Consider the following 18310-nt stretch of genomic DNA (forward strand, 5'->3'; position numbering starts at 1 on the left):
ATTAATAATGAATCATTTATATTCACTGTACTTCAGACTCTGCATGAATTTTTTTCGAAAAAATTCTATTTATGCGTTTGAATGATATTTTGTTTTATTTAAAAATTTTCACCAACGATTACATCTTCGATGATTTTTTCAATAGATATTGAAAATTAAATACAAAATCGTCGAAATTTATCGTCAGGGAAAATAATTTATTGATGGCAGATATAAATTTTATCTATCAGTGGTTAGATTCTCGGCTCTACATTGAATTCTATTATACTTAGTCTCTACCTAGACGCTACGATTACGTAAACTTTACAACACAAGGATCTTGCAGTAAAAGACTTTGTACATGAATCTTAAATACATCGCGTCGAAGAGAAAGACTTTTTCTTAATTCTCGATCTCAATTTATAGTCTCCTTTTAAATTAAATAATCAATTGATTGAATTAATTGATTAATTATTACACTTTATTATATTTAACTATATTCTTTATTATTATAATTAATCTCAAAGAAGACTATTCTTGCACTTATCCCACAAGTGAAAAAAAAAAGTATTTCACTTCTCGCGCGTATACTTAACGTGGGATACACGCATATGGATTAAATTCAATTGTCGGTAATAGCTAAGTTTATTTATATAAATAGAGGTTGTTAGATTCAAGAGGCTACAGTTTCTCATTTCGATCTACGTATGATACAGTGGGTTTTTTTGAGAAATTTTTTATTAAATTTATTTTACTTTTTTTTTTTAATTCTCTTTATTAAAGTCCCACTTATTGTTTTTATATATATATATATATATATAAATATCGGCACAAGAGATTCTTAAGGTCCTTCCTCATTATCTTTGGCGAATTTATTTATTTATCAATTAAATTAATATTTTGTTCCTTTTTTTTTATTAAATACATATTTATTTTTTGTTTTGTTAAAATTAATTTTTTGTACGTACGACAATGAGTATCGAGAGAGAGCATGATATTTGAAAGAGGAAATAATCTCTCGCGCCGACAGTTGAAATCTCCGTACGGCTATGAAGATCGATAAATGATGATGGCTTTCAATCTCTTGATACTGTCTTATATTCCAGTGGCCGCAAATCATTCGCGTGAGGTCCACATGGTGACTCGCACGAATTTCTACGATCGACGAATTCGATCACTCGTTCCTCCCATTCGATTAAAAAAATTAAATAAAAACGAATGTGGTAAAGGAATGTAAAGTAACGAGGATCGAATCAGTTATTTTCGTCGATGAGACTTAAAAATCATCTAATTTATTCGCATCGATACAGAATAATATTCATACTTTAATCTCTATTGGAACGCATGCACTCTCGCAAGCACTCACAAGCAGTCTTTATAAATTATATCTTTTTTTCTCACTCTCATAATAACGTGCAAATTTTTTTTTTTTGACTTTATTATTTTCACTCCACACTTCTTTTATTTATGGAAGTTTTTTTTCCCAAACTTCCTCGTTTATTTTTATTTATTTCTCTTTTTTTTTTTCTTCTTTACCTTTCGAACGATGTGACGTATTTTTCATGTGCTTCAACTCCCTCTTATCACCCCCTGAAGCTACTGGCAATCAGAGGGTGAGAAGGAGAAAAATTGCACAATCACATCGTTGATATGTGCTAGATAGGTGACAAAATTATAATTTATACATTACAAAGTATTTTGTTATCAATTTTTTTATCTTTTAGACTTGTCTGTAACAATACCGATAATCTATAGCGCCTTATCGCTAGTCTTATTTTATATAATTTACATTTCGAGACGTCTGTCGGTGTGCTTTCACACATGTCCTTTGACGCTTTTTAATATTTTGTTTCCTTTTTTATATCAAAGGATCATTCGTATTTTTCACCCTTTCATTTCAACTGACAAAGTCTGATGAAGAGAAGCTGTCTTTCGTCGATTCTGGTGAGCACGTGATCCTTTTACTTTTGTATCTCACTTCCTCAAAGTTGCACCTGGCAGTTTTGATCTAAATTTTCAATATCCCATATCATCAGGCTTCCTCTTCTAGGTTGCACTTGTAAAAAGAACCGAATTCTTGTAGTAACCCGTTCGAGATTCTGTAACATTAATTATAAAAGTACTTGTTAAAAAAATTAACATAAAAAAAAAACATTTAAGTCATTTTATTAGTCATTAATGAGTTCAATAATTGAGTCACAAAATGAAAATTCAAAAAATTTATTAACAATATTTTATCGATTGATTTATAAATTAAACAATTATGGATAACATTTCTAAATTTTTTAAATTTAACATGACTATTTATGATTTTTTTTATAACTGCATAAAATAGTGAATTAATTAATGACTAAAAAAGGTTGCTTCTATTAACTGAAATGTATTTATCATGCACAAATTTAGACGATTTTTTTCATCATGTCGGAGCAAGAAATCTGATTAAGCTTGAATTTAAAGAGGGCTAAAAACGAAATTTTGCATACATTTGGCAGGCAGACTTTAAAGTGACTGAGTCGTTAGAAAATATCAAAAGAGGCTCATGTGTAATTTGAGTGAGTGATGAAGATGGCAAGAAGTAAAAATAATCAGAAAGAATGAAGCAGATAGATCAATGTATAGCTTGGTTCGTTTAGCAAGAGGCGCCGCTCACTAATTATCTTCCAAGATCATGCGTAAGACAGGACGAAGCTGAAAATGAAGATGAAGTATATTGGAGTTTAGTTGTAGAGAAGCTCAGGGGGAGGAAAGGTGAGAAGCAAGGGAAAGAAGCGGAGATTGTAAGAGGGTGGGACTGCTTGGTGAATCGGAGCCAGTCAAGTCATCGGGGCCTCGTTCATGGTTTTGCCTTTGAGATCAAGCCGCCGACTCGACTTTTTATTCGACTGTCGCTTATGATTGAAAAAGAATGCATTAATAGTCTTCTGGTTTTCTTCCTTTCATTATTCTTCAGCAAATAACTAACTGAAATGAGTCATAAAAACTACTTTATTATGTTTCTCAGATCAACTTACATATTTTTCAATATTTCAGATTGAATTTAATGTAACCAACGTCATGAAAATAAGTCAATATATAACATGAAATAAATGTCTCGTATTTTTATGAATTTCATACTTGTTTGCAGCAAAAAATGTACCACGAAAAAATGTAAATTTACAAAACGAACCGACTGGGAGCCACAAAATTCTTTATTACAGGATACTAAGCGCCGAGTGGAGAAAGAAAGGTGGAGATAAAGGAGAAGGGATGAGATTATTTACGATCACGTCGTCATAGCTGGCAGCCAAGGCGCCAACGTGAGGGCCAACATCTCTCAGGCTTCAGAACCGCGTTAGTTTTTGCGGATACAAATGTGCTAACTTTTAAAGAACTTTGAGTAGAGAAAGAGAGAAGCATCATGCACAACTTTTTGACTTGCAAGGTATACTAACACCATTTTAAGGTGCACCTGAGTGATCTAGTGTTAATGTTCATAACCATCATCATTATTTCATCCTTTTTTAATCCAATGAAATTATTTTAAAACATCAACATAAGCTTCAAAGCTGCTTCAAGAGTGGTTTTTAATAATAATAAAAAAATAAAATGAATTATTTATGTAAATCTATTTAAATTGTAGAAAAAAACGTCTAGAAAAATAAAAGAAGGAAATAACTATAGTGTACGTTTGTTTAGATAAAAAATTAGCATGTAAATTAGCGGGCATAAAAATAAAAAAGGAATAAAGCGAGTTGGCAATAGAAAGAGTGATCATAGGATCATTGGACGCACCTTGAAGGGGAGACTTGACTTGATCCCTCTCGGCTGCCTGGTGCTGCCGCGACTTCCTCTCCTGCTCGAGCTCCTGGGCCAGTGATTCTATGACAGAAGACGAAGAGAAAGGAAGTTCGCATCACCTCAAAGAAGCCAACAGGGCAAAATGGGACGATAAATTGGTTTTATTGGGACTTGATATCAATTGAGGCTTAGGAAGGAATTTTCACATGGACACCCTTTCTCTCTCATCAAAAGGTTCAACATTTATTTTCAGTTTCTCTGTAATTCGTAGCTTAAAGGCAGAACCAGATCAATGAATTCTATCCCTTGTCAACCTCATCTCTGGATCCTCACCTGAGAAAATGCTCGTTTTGTGACGGACTCAGCTCGTCGGCGCGTGAAAGCGCAAGGAGGATGAAACGGAGGAGTAATTAGTGGAAAAGCGCCCTCGCGTTCGTCTCTGTACAGCCTTGTAAACGGGGGTTTGTGAAATGAAATGAAGGGAATAGTAGAGGTAGAGAAAGAGAAAGAAAATACGAGCTGGGATAACGGGCTTAGGCAGGCGTGAACGGACTCAGGGAGTGAAGCCACGAGTTTGCTCACTGAATTCCACAAGGATTAGGGTGAAAACTGGAAAATGTCTCTTTAATGATATTACGTCGAATTAACCATAGCGTGGAAATACCAACGGTTCACTCTGGGTCATATCCACCATTAAATCTCGACAGTTATCACTCATTGTTTTATTCTATTCATTTTTATAACAACTCCATTTTTTAAATTTCTTTCCCCTCAATGGTATATCATTATTATTGCAATCCAATGCTTTTTTATTGTGAATAAATATGAAATATGTATGTTTTGATTGTTCATTCAACTAAAATTCTTCCTCATTTTTTAATCCATTTTATCAAGTTATATTTGTTTAGCAATGTAAATAATAGTAACAGAATGTTTTTATGTTGGAAATATTGAAAAATGTAAATATTGAATTCTGTTTAAAATTTTTTCTATGCCAATAAAATAATTGAAAATATTTCTCTGTATCTCTACGTTGATAAGTATAAAATAATTTTAACTAAAAAAATTATTGTAGATTATTTATTTGATGGATTCTAATAATTAAAAAAAATTGTAAACATTTTCAAACCAATGCAAAGATGATGAAAATGATTCTAGAGTATTTGACGAGACTTTTGCTTTTTATTTTGACGAGATAAAAAATCATCTTGAACTAGTTATCAAAGATAATAGTGTAGAAAATGAGATAGGTGAAGAAGAGATTACAATTGACACAACAATCGGATCAGTAGGCGTGAAACAACGCATCGTTTAGGGTGAAGAGCAATAGTAAAATCCAATTGTAAGGCCATTAAACCCTGGTTAACTGGCAGCTCGTCTCGGTGTGGTACTATATAAGCGAGAGACGAGACCCGAGATTCTATTATGCTTTGAGCAACAATAGCTGAGGGCTGTATGTTTCACAGTCGAGGTAAGGGAAGTGCGAATCGTGATGAGACAAAGACTAAGACGGTACACATGGGTTTAGGACGGTTGTTTGCATTTCGCTCAGTTAAATTACCTCCTGCAATGTTATTCTCGCGTTGGGTGTGTTCATTCCTTTGATATCTAAATGACAATTTAACTGTTTAAGCAACAGAGCCTTAGGCTGAAGTTAAAAAATATACAGAAACAGGAAAGAGTCAAAGATGAATAAGAAATGGTTTTTATCATGATGAAACAAGTCCTTATGTATTTTTATTCAGCCTTTTGGAATTTATAGCACAAAATTGCGTGTTCACTTGGTGTAATTTAAAGTATTTTCTTTTTTTACATGGCTTTGATTCTTCAACCAGGTGTCCTTAAGACCGTTTCCATGACTTTTATCGACAAGAAGGCGGAGTGAAGTAAGAAAGATTCCAAGATACGATGATGAGAAATGAGAAATATAAGAAAATCAAGAATGCTAAGAAGAAAGATCCAAGGTTTATGCTACTCGTCTTACACACCCTGACAAATCGACCAGACAATGAAAACAATTTCAGACCGGTTTTAGCGAGACTCCAGACTTAAACAGCTCGTATTGTAACCTTACTATAGTGATCGTGACCAATATTTCTCTCTTTTCCATTCCATTTTTGCTGCTGCTGTTGTTGTTGTATTTTATTTCATTTTATTGCTTTCCTTTCTAACTCAACAGCCTGAGGAGGAGGTCCTGGTGCTATGACGCTGCATTTATCTGCACGTAATTAACTTGAACACAATGCACCACCGGCTACTTTGGGAGAAACCAAGAAGAACACAATAAGTGAGACTAAAAAAGTCCAAAGAATGAGGGAATATTCTATTAGTGGTCAAGTTGTTCTGCCTGCAGTGAATTTATTTACGTTTATTTGAATTCTTCGCTAAATTATTCCAAATTATATTAATTAGAAAATACTTCTGTGCTATTCTTACGATTTCTTTCTTCAATTCTACCTTAAGTATTCAACATTAATTTTTAAATAAATTTTATTAATCGAAATTGATAAATAAATATTCATTAAATAAATGGATCCTTCTTAGATAGAGAACGTAAATGATTTAGAGTGAAATGTTAAATGATGTTAATAATCTTTTTTGGAGTATCTTCCACATGAATGAACAGAGACAAAAGCTATTAAGATGAGCTGGTGATTAGTTGAAATCCTCGCTCGACTGGATTATGCAAAAGCTTGCGAAGGAAAGGGGTGGAAAAAGACAGCATCTAGACTCTAGACTGCTCCAGAGGGTTGATTTCGTAGAGACTGCGTTTTTAATGCTCTGATCTTTATGTAAAACAGAGTGGCGCTCTGCTCTTGGTTTCTCGCACACGCTCGACGCGTACTCAAGAGCATCAAGCCGACCGTGAAATTGTATGAATCGAGATGGGCGCACAAGTGGAGACACAAAAAGCAAAAAGAAGAATTTGTACTTTCTTGATACTTGGGGGGACTTTGCTCTCTTTCTGAATCTGGCCTTCTTTCGTACTTTTATAATTTTAAATTTCCGCAGGCGACAATCCTCTCATCTCTTCATCTCACCACCCCCTTCCTACCCCCTCTGGGAATTGTGATTCGCATTTTCTACACTAGAAATTTTTCCACCTTGTGCTCTACAAAATATTATTCGTAAAGAAGAATTTTTTATTCTGAGATAATTTTTTGTGTTCTCCAAGGGAGTAAACAGAAATGAAGCTCCAATAATATCGCAACCCCTGAAAAATTTTATTTAACATCATGGATCTTCTTCTCTCACCCTCGTTACATCTCAGACTCAATTTCGTCCGAATCCTCGCTAGCTTCACGTCCGGGTAACATTTGTTTTTATATGATAATCCTCAAGCCATGTCGGCAGTATTATTATTACGTTCTGTAGCTAAAAAATAAAGTGGGGGTAGTACTCCTAAATCCGCTTCTCGTTTCTTTCCCTCCCTACAAGCTTTACACGATGCTCGTCTAAAAGAGTATTCAAATACCCACCCCTTTGCTCGTCATACTTTGCTCCTCTCTCTCTCTCTCGCTCTTACATCTTAACTGACGTGTAGGTAGAAAAGAAAAACAGTCGCGAGAAAGATTGGTGAACGAGATCACACCTCGTAATCGCAATGAAAAAAAGCAACCCCTAGCTTACTACATTCATACCTTGGAAGAGAAAAAAAAATTGTAGCATTTTAAAAAACCATCATTTTGAGTAGAATATATATTTTCTCATGAGTGAAATAGCAATTTAAATAAATTAAGTAAGAAATTACAATACTTTGGTGAATTTTACGAGTTAATAAAATGAAAGTAATTATTTTCTTCCATTTATAACGTCGAATTTTAAAATCAGATTAAAATGTCGAGCAAGAATGATTTGGGTCATTGACTTTTCAGCGTATTATCTCAGAGTTTATCACGTGGCGTGAAAAAGTTTAATTTTCTTGAGGCTGATATAATATAAAAAAAATAGAAAAAGTAATAAAGTGTTTCCCACAAGTATATTTATATACAAAATTGTAGAAGTGAACGATAAGAAGAAGAAAGTATTGAAGAGAAAGAAAAAATGTGAGAAGCAGCAAATAAGAAATAGATGGCAAGATGCAGTTATCCTTCTTCTGACACCTTGGCGGCTTACAGCAATCATTTCAATTCAAAAGAATTTTTAAAAGCTCCGCCCATCAAATATTAAGCCCGCCCGGCGATTTAGAGTGATTGCGGTCACGAGTTGGTGGCCTCCTGGCCAGAGTATGCGTGCACGTTCGGCCATGTGTTGTTTGCTGGCACGTTCGTTTTTGAATTTTCGATGCAATTGTGTGGGTGAGCACGAGCGTGCACGAATGCGCGTGATCCGTAAAACAGAGGCGGAGGGTGAGAGTAGAGAAAGAGTCAAGGCGACAGTAGTGGAGGTATAGAGACGAGGGGAACAACACGGTTATGGTCGCTATGAAATTATTGCATATAGTCTGAATATTAAAGCGTGCTAGAGTGCTTCGTCGTACTCTCGGGGTTGATGGTATGAACCTGGAGAAATCACTAGAATGATAAAGAGAGAGAGAGAGAAAGTATAGAAAGAAAAGTAGACGTGGAGAAACGACCAAGAAAATGAAGCTGAAGAGAGACATATAGTAGGCAAAGTTGGAAGGGAAGAGGAGAAGGTGAAGACGCTGAAGACAAGGTAACGCCACTGAGAGCCACGGTGGCCGCCGGGGAAATAATACTTGCCAGAGATGTGCATAAACTCTGCATTACACGCCACGGTTCTCATCTCAACATAAATATCCTCAACTACTGAATAAATTCGTTGGTTGTAAAATAACAAGGCCTCATGTTGGTATGCAAGCTAACGAAACTGATGATTCTTGCAGCTATTCCCATGACCATCTTGACTCTGTTAGATGAAATGATTTTTTCAACAACGTAATAACAAAAGAGTGTAAAGTGTGACAGTCACTGCTCGTATAGAATGCATGACTTGAAGACAGCAGCCCCTGAGGTCCTTTCGGTGGCGTATAAGTACCTTAGACGACAACCTCATCCCTTCGGCTAAGACTCATCGTTCTCCACCCATTCCCTCGTCTACATCTTCGTTGTTTATTGCAAATGGATTCCACATCATGATGCCCAAGTTGCTCCTGTACCCTATTCAAATACGTGTTTCCTCGTCAAGTCTCATTCCCCACCTTCTCCACCTCCTCCCACTGTTTGCTAGTGCAGCAATAGCAGCCAGAGTATATTGGGGATGTTATTGCTACTACCGTGATTGCTCTACTCGCTCCGAGTCTTTCGAATAATTTATTTTCGCGGATAACCGTCGTCTCTTGCCCTCCCCTCCCCTCGATGTGGTGAATGCCAGATACGAGATTTCCTTGGTAATCTAGAGGATCAGTTGGTTCGCTCGAGAGGTCAGAAAAATTGATTGGAGTCTGATACGTAAATGCGATTATTACCACATGTCCGGGAATAATAAAAAGGGTCAGGAAGATTCGAATATCATTTCTTGGTCTGTTTTATTTCTGTAATTTCATTGGAATTAAGTATAGGTTTCCCAATTGGGATGTAGGTCTGGGTGTCACTGGAGATTATGTTACTGGTCATTACTTGTGATGATGATAGACTCTCAAAGATAAATACAATCATCAAGCATTAATTTTGCAGTTACATTTACCATGGACCACAATCCCATAAACATGTATTTACACTACTAATAATTCTTACCGGCCTGGCAATCAATCACGTCTAATTGTGATCTCTTGAGAGACCAGGTTGAATGCCTTGCAGCTATCGAGGGAACCCGTCGAACCTCTCAGAAGCACAGATACAGTGAAGGAGAGAGAGAAAGCAAAAGAGAGAGAAAGGGAGAGTGGAATGACTGATCAAGTGATTCAGGGAAAGGAACCGGGAAGGTGCAAAGACTTACCTTGGTAATTTTGCCAGAAGGCGGAAGCCTGACCACCGATCAAGTCTAAACCGTATCCCCAGCCAGGCTTTATAGCGTCGGGCGTCGTTGGCTGTTGGGGTGGACGTGGCACCTGTGATTCTCGATACTGTTGAGCTTGTTGTTGCTGTTGTTGTTGATGAGACTGTTGAGATGACTGCTGCTGCTGTGATGATTGTTGCTGTTGGGATGATTGTGATTGGGAGTGTGCTGGAATGTCATCAGATGGCTCTGACTTTGTACGAGCTTCCGTCGTTACTTCTGGAATTAAATCAACCATTCTTCATCAGTTTACAAGAAAATGTATCATCATCATCAAGAATAAAATTAGAAATTGTTCGATTTCTTATGGAATATTTTTAAATCAATATTTTCGTCCAATGTACTGATGTTGAAACACGATTTTTTGCATTGAACAAAATGTGGCGCGTGCCTCGACATGACTCTTGATATTGGCCCACCCACTATGTCTGCAAGTAGACGCGCGAGACGTCTGGTTCCGTTTGATTTGAAATTAATATCACGACTCCCTGAGCCTGACAGAACTAATCAGCAGCAAAGGCACGAAATGTTATATCGAAATAAGAGATTTCACTTAAAGGGTTTCATGTTTAAGTTTTGGAAGTGACAGGGTGGGAGTCAGAGTAAATAGAAAATGAAAGAGTAAGAAGATGTACAAGTGAAAGTTAAAGAAAGAGAAAAGTGGATATGAAAATTTGGGAAGAGAATCCAAGTTAAATGTAAGGGTTGATATTACACTGGAGGCATTGGTGGTAAGGATAAGTAAGGAATCATATTCTACAGGGTGTCAGACTGTTTGCTTAGCTTCAACGAATTAATTAATTCATTTCAAGATTGAGTAGCCTCAAGCATCTTTTGTCCGTCTCATAAAGGAAGTCTAAGAATCCTGTCGCTTCAATCAAACCCAAAGAGTTCAAGATGTGATCCAAAGTATCTTTAATGTATTTCATCAAATTCTCAGAAGGATTTCTTACTATTTTGTGATTTTTAATCTTGACAATATTTCAGTCTACTCACCAGCTATCGCTCTGACTTGCTCTGACGTGGCTCCAGTGGCCTTCAACGCTTCCTCCAATTGTGTACGTTTTTTAATTTCTACATCCAATTGCTCCTGAAGTCGTTTCCTTGCCCGTCGCTCCTTTTTCAAGCGTTTCTGGTACAACACTGCAACAAATAATAATCATTACTTGAAGATAGTTTATTAAATTTCTATGATTCTTTTTATTATTAATAAATTTTGTGTGATAGTCTATTAAAAATTTTCAAGTTACTTAAAGTGATTTTATCATTATTTGATCAACTTTCAAAATAACTAAAAATTATAAAACTATTTGTTTCTTCTTTGTAATATGAAAGCAGGATATGTTCTGAATTCATTTCTAAAATTATTTTACTTTAAAATATAAGAGTGTTTTAAAGGAGATTTTAATCCAACTGATTAATTAGTATCTGAATGAATCAATTAATGATACAGTATAGATTCCTACAATGCGAGATCTATCATTGTTGTTAATACAATTTGGATGAAATCAAAGCAACGGTAATATGTCCAATATATTGAACAATAGCCGAGTACTTTAGCAATGCATTGTCTGTCGTTTCGCTTCAGTCTCTCATTCTCCTTCACTCAGTCACAAGATACTCTCTTCATCAATAGCATATACACTCAAATCCAGCACACATATGCTCGTGTTTCTCCACCACACAAGACGAAGACAATCGACAAGACCGGCACAGGATCCAGTTGCTCGATGATATGCATCCTTCATACACGATCGATCTGATGATCTGGCGGCTTCTTTGAACCCTTGCTTAATTATTTTTCATCACTCTGATTGACCCTATCTAGGTATTGGCCTTGGATATGTCGGAAATGTTTGGTGATGGCAATTTTTGAGTCTGATACACCACTATTACTTGACGGAATGTCTTGACTTCAGAGATGATCTTACGAATGGAAAGCGACGGTAGCGGGTATTCACGTGCTCAGTTGAATCTGACAGAGCAGCGTAGGTGGTACGTCGCTCGCGGGCTCGTCAAGATTGCTTACAACCCACGGTTGCAATTCCAAAGCTAAGAAGCAGCAGACGATGCTGAGTTGATGATGCTGACTAGATTCATTAGATCAAGAGTTTGATGATGAGGAGAGTATTGATACACTTCTAGAAGGTTCTTGCACTTGAGTTGGGAGCCACTGTCACGTGATTGATTCTCAGCAGACAAGGCGCAGACAACCCCTTCTCTTTCTGCTCGCCACCATGGCCGTCCCACTCTCGATCTCTCTCTGTTTCTTGCCCTCGCGTTGTAATACCTTCAATCTGCTTGTCTTCTGCCTTCCATCTCAGCTGTAGTCTCCTTGTCTTTTACTTATTCCTCATGTCTTTGTCTTACTTTCTCTTTTTCCTGCTTTTTCCTCTCACTCGTGTGCTGGTATCAGCAGACTTTGTTGTGCACGTGAGGGAAAGAAAGAGAGTGAGGTGGGTCGGCATATCGGGGTACGAAGGGGGGCCGCGAGCCCAGCATTATGATGCAAAGATGGCGAGGCGGCGGCACCCTAGAATTAGCCGGAGCACTCGCCATTGGCCGTTCAGCAAACCACTCCTTCGGTAACAACCGACTGCATACATTGCATACTAAGGATACACGCGAGAGAACAAGAAGGAAAAAGGAAGACAAGGATAGAAACAAAGAACGACCAAGAATTGGCTAGGGACTCACACCCACTTTGCTCTATCTAATCAAAATAATTCAACTACTCTTTATCCATTCATTTTTTAATCATAAACATTCTACTCAGCTAAAAATTATATCATCCAAGACGCGTAGCCTTCCCTATCAAGGACCAAGTGTTTTCATAATGGCATCAGATGTTTAGAATAAAGCTAGCCTTATTGAAAAACTTGAAGAGATTTTTTTTCCTGATGTTGCAATATGAAATTAGTTCTATGTTTGATGACACATTATTAGTGTTATTATTGAATTTTTATTTATATTCATATTCATCAAAGGGTAAACCTTTCCCATGTCTCATTTCGTCTTTCACACCTGGACTGCAATTCAAGAGTAATTACACCAGTGGTGGCCATTGAGACATAATATCTAGGAAGGTATGTATGAGTGAACGACTTAATGACAAACATCAATGGAATGTGTGCTCTGTTACGAAAGCAACACATAGGTAGTCTATCGACCCGAATGTTCATGTTTCTATTTTTATTCTTTGTCTTCTTTATTATATATATATACATTATTATTTCGTAGCCACAGATCCTTTTAAAGTGCTTAAGGCTATTGTCAATGAAAAGATAAATGAGTAGACCACCTTTGTGACCACTTTAGCTAACTTTTTACCCCAATTAACATCCCACTTTTAATCACAAATTATTCAATGATATTTCTTCTTAATAAAAAACGGTTTAATTATTTTTTATACCATTTTTTCTGAATGGTTATTAAATTGATGGAAAAATTATTATGGTGAAGTTTTATTTAAAGATGAAATAGCAACAAGAGTGATTTAATGATGAAAAAGGGATTGATAGATCAAGCAATAAAAGTAAATAAAAAAAAGTTGAGGATCTTGGTGAGGGTGGCCCATTAGATAATGCAGTCAACGTAGAAAAATCTTTCATCGGACACGTCAAAACACATCAGCTACCGCTGTGCAGTCGATCAGAAAGCCTTAGCTGTTGGTGTGGACTCCCCACGTTGTTCAGCCACCGTCGTCGATGTCCTTGCTCTCCTTTTCCTTGAGGGTTCAGCTGGACAGATCTTGATTTTCAGAGATTATCGTGCTTCAATGCTCTCTCTTTAATAATTCGATTCACCATTCACAAATATTTAAATATGAGAATATTTCTAGATCATTTCTATCCAGCATTATAATCTTGGGAGAATATCAAAAAAAAAAGTTGATGAAATATTTTATATCGTACGTTTGTTTTTATCGTAAGGATCTTGGCGTGATGAACAAACACGAAACACGCGGCGTCTATTTAATATGCAAATGTTGGCGCGATTCTCGTCAGAAGCCGTCGAGAGGTCTTGAAACCTTGCCCTCGGTCTACCCAAACAATCAGAGTCCATCTAACTAAGGATCCAAGAGGGCGAGGGACAAAGACAGTATTCTGAATCCAATCAGGCCTCTTGGAACTAATATTACATCCATATATACAACAACGCGTCTTAGTTCCATGATCGTGTTTAATACAACAAGGAGTTTCCACCCCCTTGAACCATCTTCCCTCTTTCGTACTTCTCAGAGCTATAGCGAAATAGCAATATGATTTACATTTTGCGGTTATATTGACCATTTCCGGCACCTGCACCAGCTATAGGCTACTTTCTTCGTCAAATGACCGGGTTCTTCCGGAAAATGAACGAATAATCTTGTGCTTGATCTTATCCAATCAAGACTTCTAATATAAAACTTTGAATCGTGTCTAATAAGAATTAAAATAACGATATATTTTTTAATCAAGTTGAAATGATAACATTTTTTTTTAATTTCATTTGCATTGATTTTTTGATAAATCTAATCTTCCTGATTTTATTAAAAATAATAGATTTAATTATTTAGCATAATCAGGATAAGAATAATTTTTTGCTCAACTCAGTTAAATCAATACATATTTGTTTGTATTAAATTTTAAAGAATTAATTCTAATCAATGAATTAAATAATTTGTAGCAGATGAAAATTAGCGATTTTTGACTGGAGCCCCAATTCTAAATAATTACCGAAAATTAAGATCAAATTTTTGATAAGTTGTGGGAAAGTAAATGGTTAATAAATAGAATGGATTAATTGGAAAGAGATCCAACAAACAATTAGAATTCATAACAAAGAGTGATCTGATAAAGTTGATTTGAGTTATAACGCGGTCGTAAGACAGATAGTAAAGGGTTGAAGTAAAGAGAAGAGGTACTTAGACACCCACTAGAAGAGTGTGTCTCTGATCCTGGAGACTGTTGTCGTTGGCTCCGACGGACAGCATCTGTGCTTTTAGGGTCTCCCCCGATATCCATACAAAGCTGTCTGCTGAATAATATTACACTTAACCCGTACCACTCGGATGATTATAGTTGGAGCCCAACGTCGATAGTAGTTAGAGCGTGCATCCTGTGTGAATGCTAATTCGCGTGCTAAGCGTGGCAGTATGCACAAGGAAACCGAGGTTAGCAGACTGAGTGGGTATTTGTGTCGAGGATAGGAAGCTAGGAGTTTTGGAAAAGACAAGGAGTTGAGATGATGTCCACGGGCAAACCACAAAAAGCAGCTTCAGGATAAGAGAAGGAAGCGAAAGCTTGGAATATCAATTTCCAAGGGACAACTTTTCGCCCTTTGAGTGTCATCCAAACACATCCTACCCTCAGCTCCATATGAAAATGGAGATGGTGGAATCCAGTTTGCGAGTAGAAACATCCTCCAGAGGGTCAGCCACATCACCATACGTTTTTTCCCAACTGTTTTGTTCCATCTCATCGCGTCTTATTCACTATTTCTTTCTGTCACAGTGAATATAATATATACAAAAGACCCTTCGATACTTCACACGCTTGATGTAAACTCTGAAAAGCTTTTCAAGCGTCCTTGAACCAGCTAAGATACTATTTCATTGTCTTTCACTTGCGTGTGGTCTTTGTCATACACAAAAAGAGGTTGATTATTTTTTTATTCACGTGTCCATTCCACTGAGGAGAAGATTTTCGACCGCTTGCATTACCCTGGTAAAATTATATGAAAATATTTACTGATCCTTGCACGTCATTCGAGACACGGGCTCTAGTTACCTACTGTGACCGGTTATCTCAAGTGTATCTCGAAACGTAATAGCTGGTAATCCAGGTTAAGTTTCGTACACAAGAGAGCATAAGAAAGGATATTCTAAGATTTTCAATTAACTGTAATTTTACTATCTAATTTTATTACTTTGCTGTTCGTACAGCCTGATATGCCAGCTAAAAGACCTTTCAGTCATCAGAAAATTCTCGTGAACAATTATTTACTTTAACATAACATGAGATTGAAATTTTTAAGTAGAACTTACAAGAAAAAATGTAATAAAAAATTACAGGAATTGGGGTGATGATGTAATTTTTATTGTTATTGAAAGAAATAAATACTGTGATAGCAAGTAACAGCAATAATAGACAAAGAGAGAATTTATCTTTACACTTTCGTCTCTTGCTTTATCAGCACAAAGCAGCAGCAGTTTTCGATGGAACTCGGACTATATAGAACGCGTGTTTTATTGGCCGAAAACCAATAGATATCAGGATTATATGCTCCGTCACAGAGATGAAATGTTTGTGGGGGTTGCATGCTACAAAAGGGGATGTTTTTTTTTATCTAACTGTACTTTGCCCCTATGAGTATTTGAGGAGTTGTAAATATTTCGCATGTTTGAAAATCTCAGAGAAATCAATTGCATATTTATCTAAAAAATGTACTCGAGTCTGATGAAATATTTTGGTAATTTTTTTTCAGTTCTTTATTACTAAAAACGATAATGAAAAGTAAATCAATGAAGACGAAAGATATGAAAATAAAAATTGAATTAATAATTATCGATATTCCGAATTTTTTTTTCTTCATTCTCGTCATTTTTGTGGGCCATTAAAAAAATAACCTGGTATTAAAGAAACCGTCCCTATTTTATTTTATTAAATCCAGACTACAATTACTATGATAACTATCGGTATAAGGCCATATTTTTAAAACTCCTAATATTATTGTCTGTCTAGCATCATTATCATTGCTACTACAATTTCCGAAAACAATTTATTTTATTTGTTTCAAGTAAAACAATGTTTTCCTCGCTTTCATCCTAACTTTACTTGCAATCCTGCTGAATGTCCTAGAAAATTTGTTTTTTGTTGTAATCAATAAATATTCCTGCATAATAGAAAACCCTTTTCGTTAACTCCTGTTATTAATTATCATTATCAATAAATTTTTCCCAATAACAACAAAAATTGATTTTTAAAAAAAAAAAACTCATTGATTGTAGAGTGAAAAGTAATGTATTTATTCTGTTAAAAGCTAGAACACATTTTTTCCTACTATCTGGAAACAATCCCCCGCTGTTTTCTTTGATAGGGATAGTATTTCCCCTACGTTACAGGAGATTTCATGCCGATAATGCATATGCATTGATGATATTTCATTTCGCCAGTTTTTTTGCCACAAATAAAAAAATAAATCGGTGACAATAATCAACTGTGGAAATAAAATTCGAGGGGTTTGATGTTTTTGTTTATCATGTTGGAACGTTTACTACATGAGGAACGTTGGATATCAAGAATCATTACTCTCATGAGACACTATACACTATAGAACGTTTAATGGATTTTTTTTTATCTTAACTTTAATGCAGGTTTTTTTTCTAAATGGAGGAGGGGACTCCAACAAGTCGAAAAAAACGTGTGCGGGCGTTCATATTTCTCCACACCGTCGGGAGATGAAAAAAAATGGACAAAATCACTTCTCGAAATATTAATAGACATGGTGAAATTGTCCATCAACAGTTGTTGATTTATATATTTTTTTTTCGCAGCTGGAGAATTTAGAGACAACGAATGAAGTTCCCAAGAGAAAAAGAAGACATCGCGCGTCAAATGGGGATTTCATCTTAATCTTTATCGAATACGCGTGTTGGCCTGAGAGAGTGGGAGGAGGTTGGAGTACGTGGCAAGGAAATTGAAATTGTGCTTTTGAGACGCGTATAAAATTGGCCAAGGTACAGAAAGACAAGTGGAGTGAAAACAGAGAGAGAGAGAGAGAATTTGAAAATGATGAAGAGAAGACAAAGCGAGAGCAGAAGGGGAAACGTAAGAAACAACGATGAGACTTGTGAAAGAAACTAAGACGAAGAGAGGGAAAAACATGAGTGAGCTTATATACAGTGTACGAATTAAATTCTTAAAGTTCCCTTCATGTATGGTGGAAAGTCGCATTCCGCGGGTCCCTGAGGCTTCCTCTTCCCTTCTTTACAGCCAATATTAATTCCCATAAATTTCCTTTCAACGAGTAAGTATAGATACCTTAAGTCAACCCCCTAAAACACCCCCGGCGTGACCCGTAGGAATAAGTTCTTAGAACCAACTGTTTACTTTTTTATTTCACTATGCAAAGAAGTTTATTCTTCAAGTTTTTATTCAACATCTTATCAAGTCAATAAATATTTTAAAATTCTTCATGTTATTTTTTTAAAGATAACATAAAAATATAAATGATTTTATTTAAGTTGAAAAGATATTTTTTTTATTGGATTAGAACAAGTGGTTTCATAGGAATTCTAGCATAATTGTAATTTTCTTATTCTTAACTTTGCCTTCCAGATATGTAAATATTTTTTAATCTTCTGTCATCTCTTTTACAAATACTCCAAGTGCCAACCCCAAGCTATCATCTAACAACTTCTGTGAATCAACTGTTTGCCTTTCAATTCTACACTATGCAAAGAATTACACTCAAGATACGAATGGAAAAATTCTCATTTTCATTTTTATACTTTTCCTTGGCTTGCCATAATATTTATCCTGATAAGCTACACAGCATTGCACATTTCCCTTCATGATATGAAAGACATGAAAGCAGGTCTATACCTTGAGTT

General features: G+C 35.9%; 1 protein-coding gene across 5 annotated transcripts in view; it reads right to left on the reverse strand.

Moving 5' to 3' along the window:
• Nucleotides 1-257: 257 nt before the first annotated feature.
• The window catches only part of dac (dachshund), a 159037-nt gene continuing 140984 nt past the window's right edge, over nucleotides 258-18310 (reverse strand). For all 5 annotated transcript variants that reach the window (XM_035094883.1, XM_035094882.1, XM_035094881.1 and 2 more), the window contains 4 exons: nucleotides 10711-10857; nucleotides 9655-9933; nucleotides 3751-3837; nucleotides 258-2078 (listed from right to left, as the gene is read on the reverse strand). In XM_035094883.1, the coding sequence (XP_034950774.1) occupies nucleotides 2026-2078; nucleotides 3751-3837; nucleotides 9655-9933; nucleotides 10711-10857 (566 nt within the window). In that variant the 3' untranslated portion in view covers nucleotides 258-2025. The remainder of the gene's footprint in view (nucleotides 2079-3750; nucleotides 3838-9654; nucleotides 9934-10710; nucleotides 10858-18310) is intronic.

This window comes from Chelonus insularis, unplaced genomic scaffold (genome assembly GCF_013357705.1).
Source record: "Chelonus insularis isolate UGA/USDA-ARS -01 unplaced genomic scaffold, ASM1335770v1 scaffold_714_pilon, whole genome shotgun sequence".
In the NCBI taxonomy this organism is placed as follows: domain Eukaryota; kingdom Metazoa; phylum Arthropoda; class Insecta; order Hymenoptera; family Braconidae; genus Chelonus; species Chelonus insularis.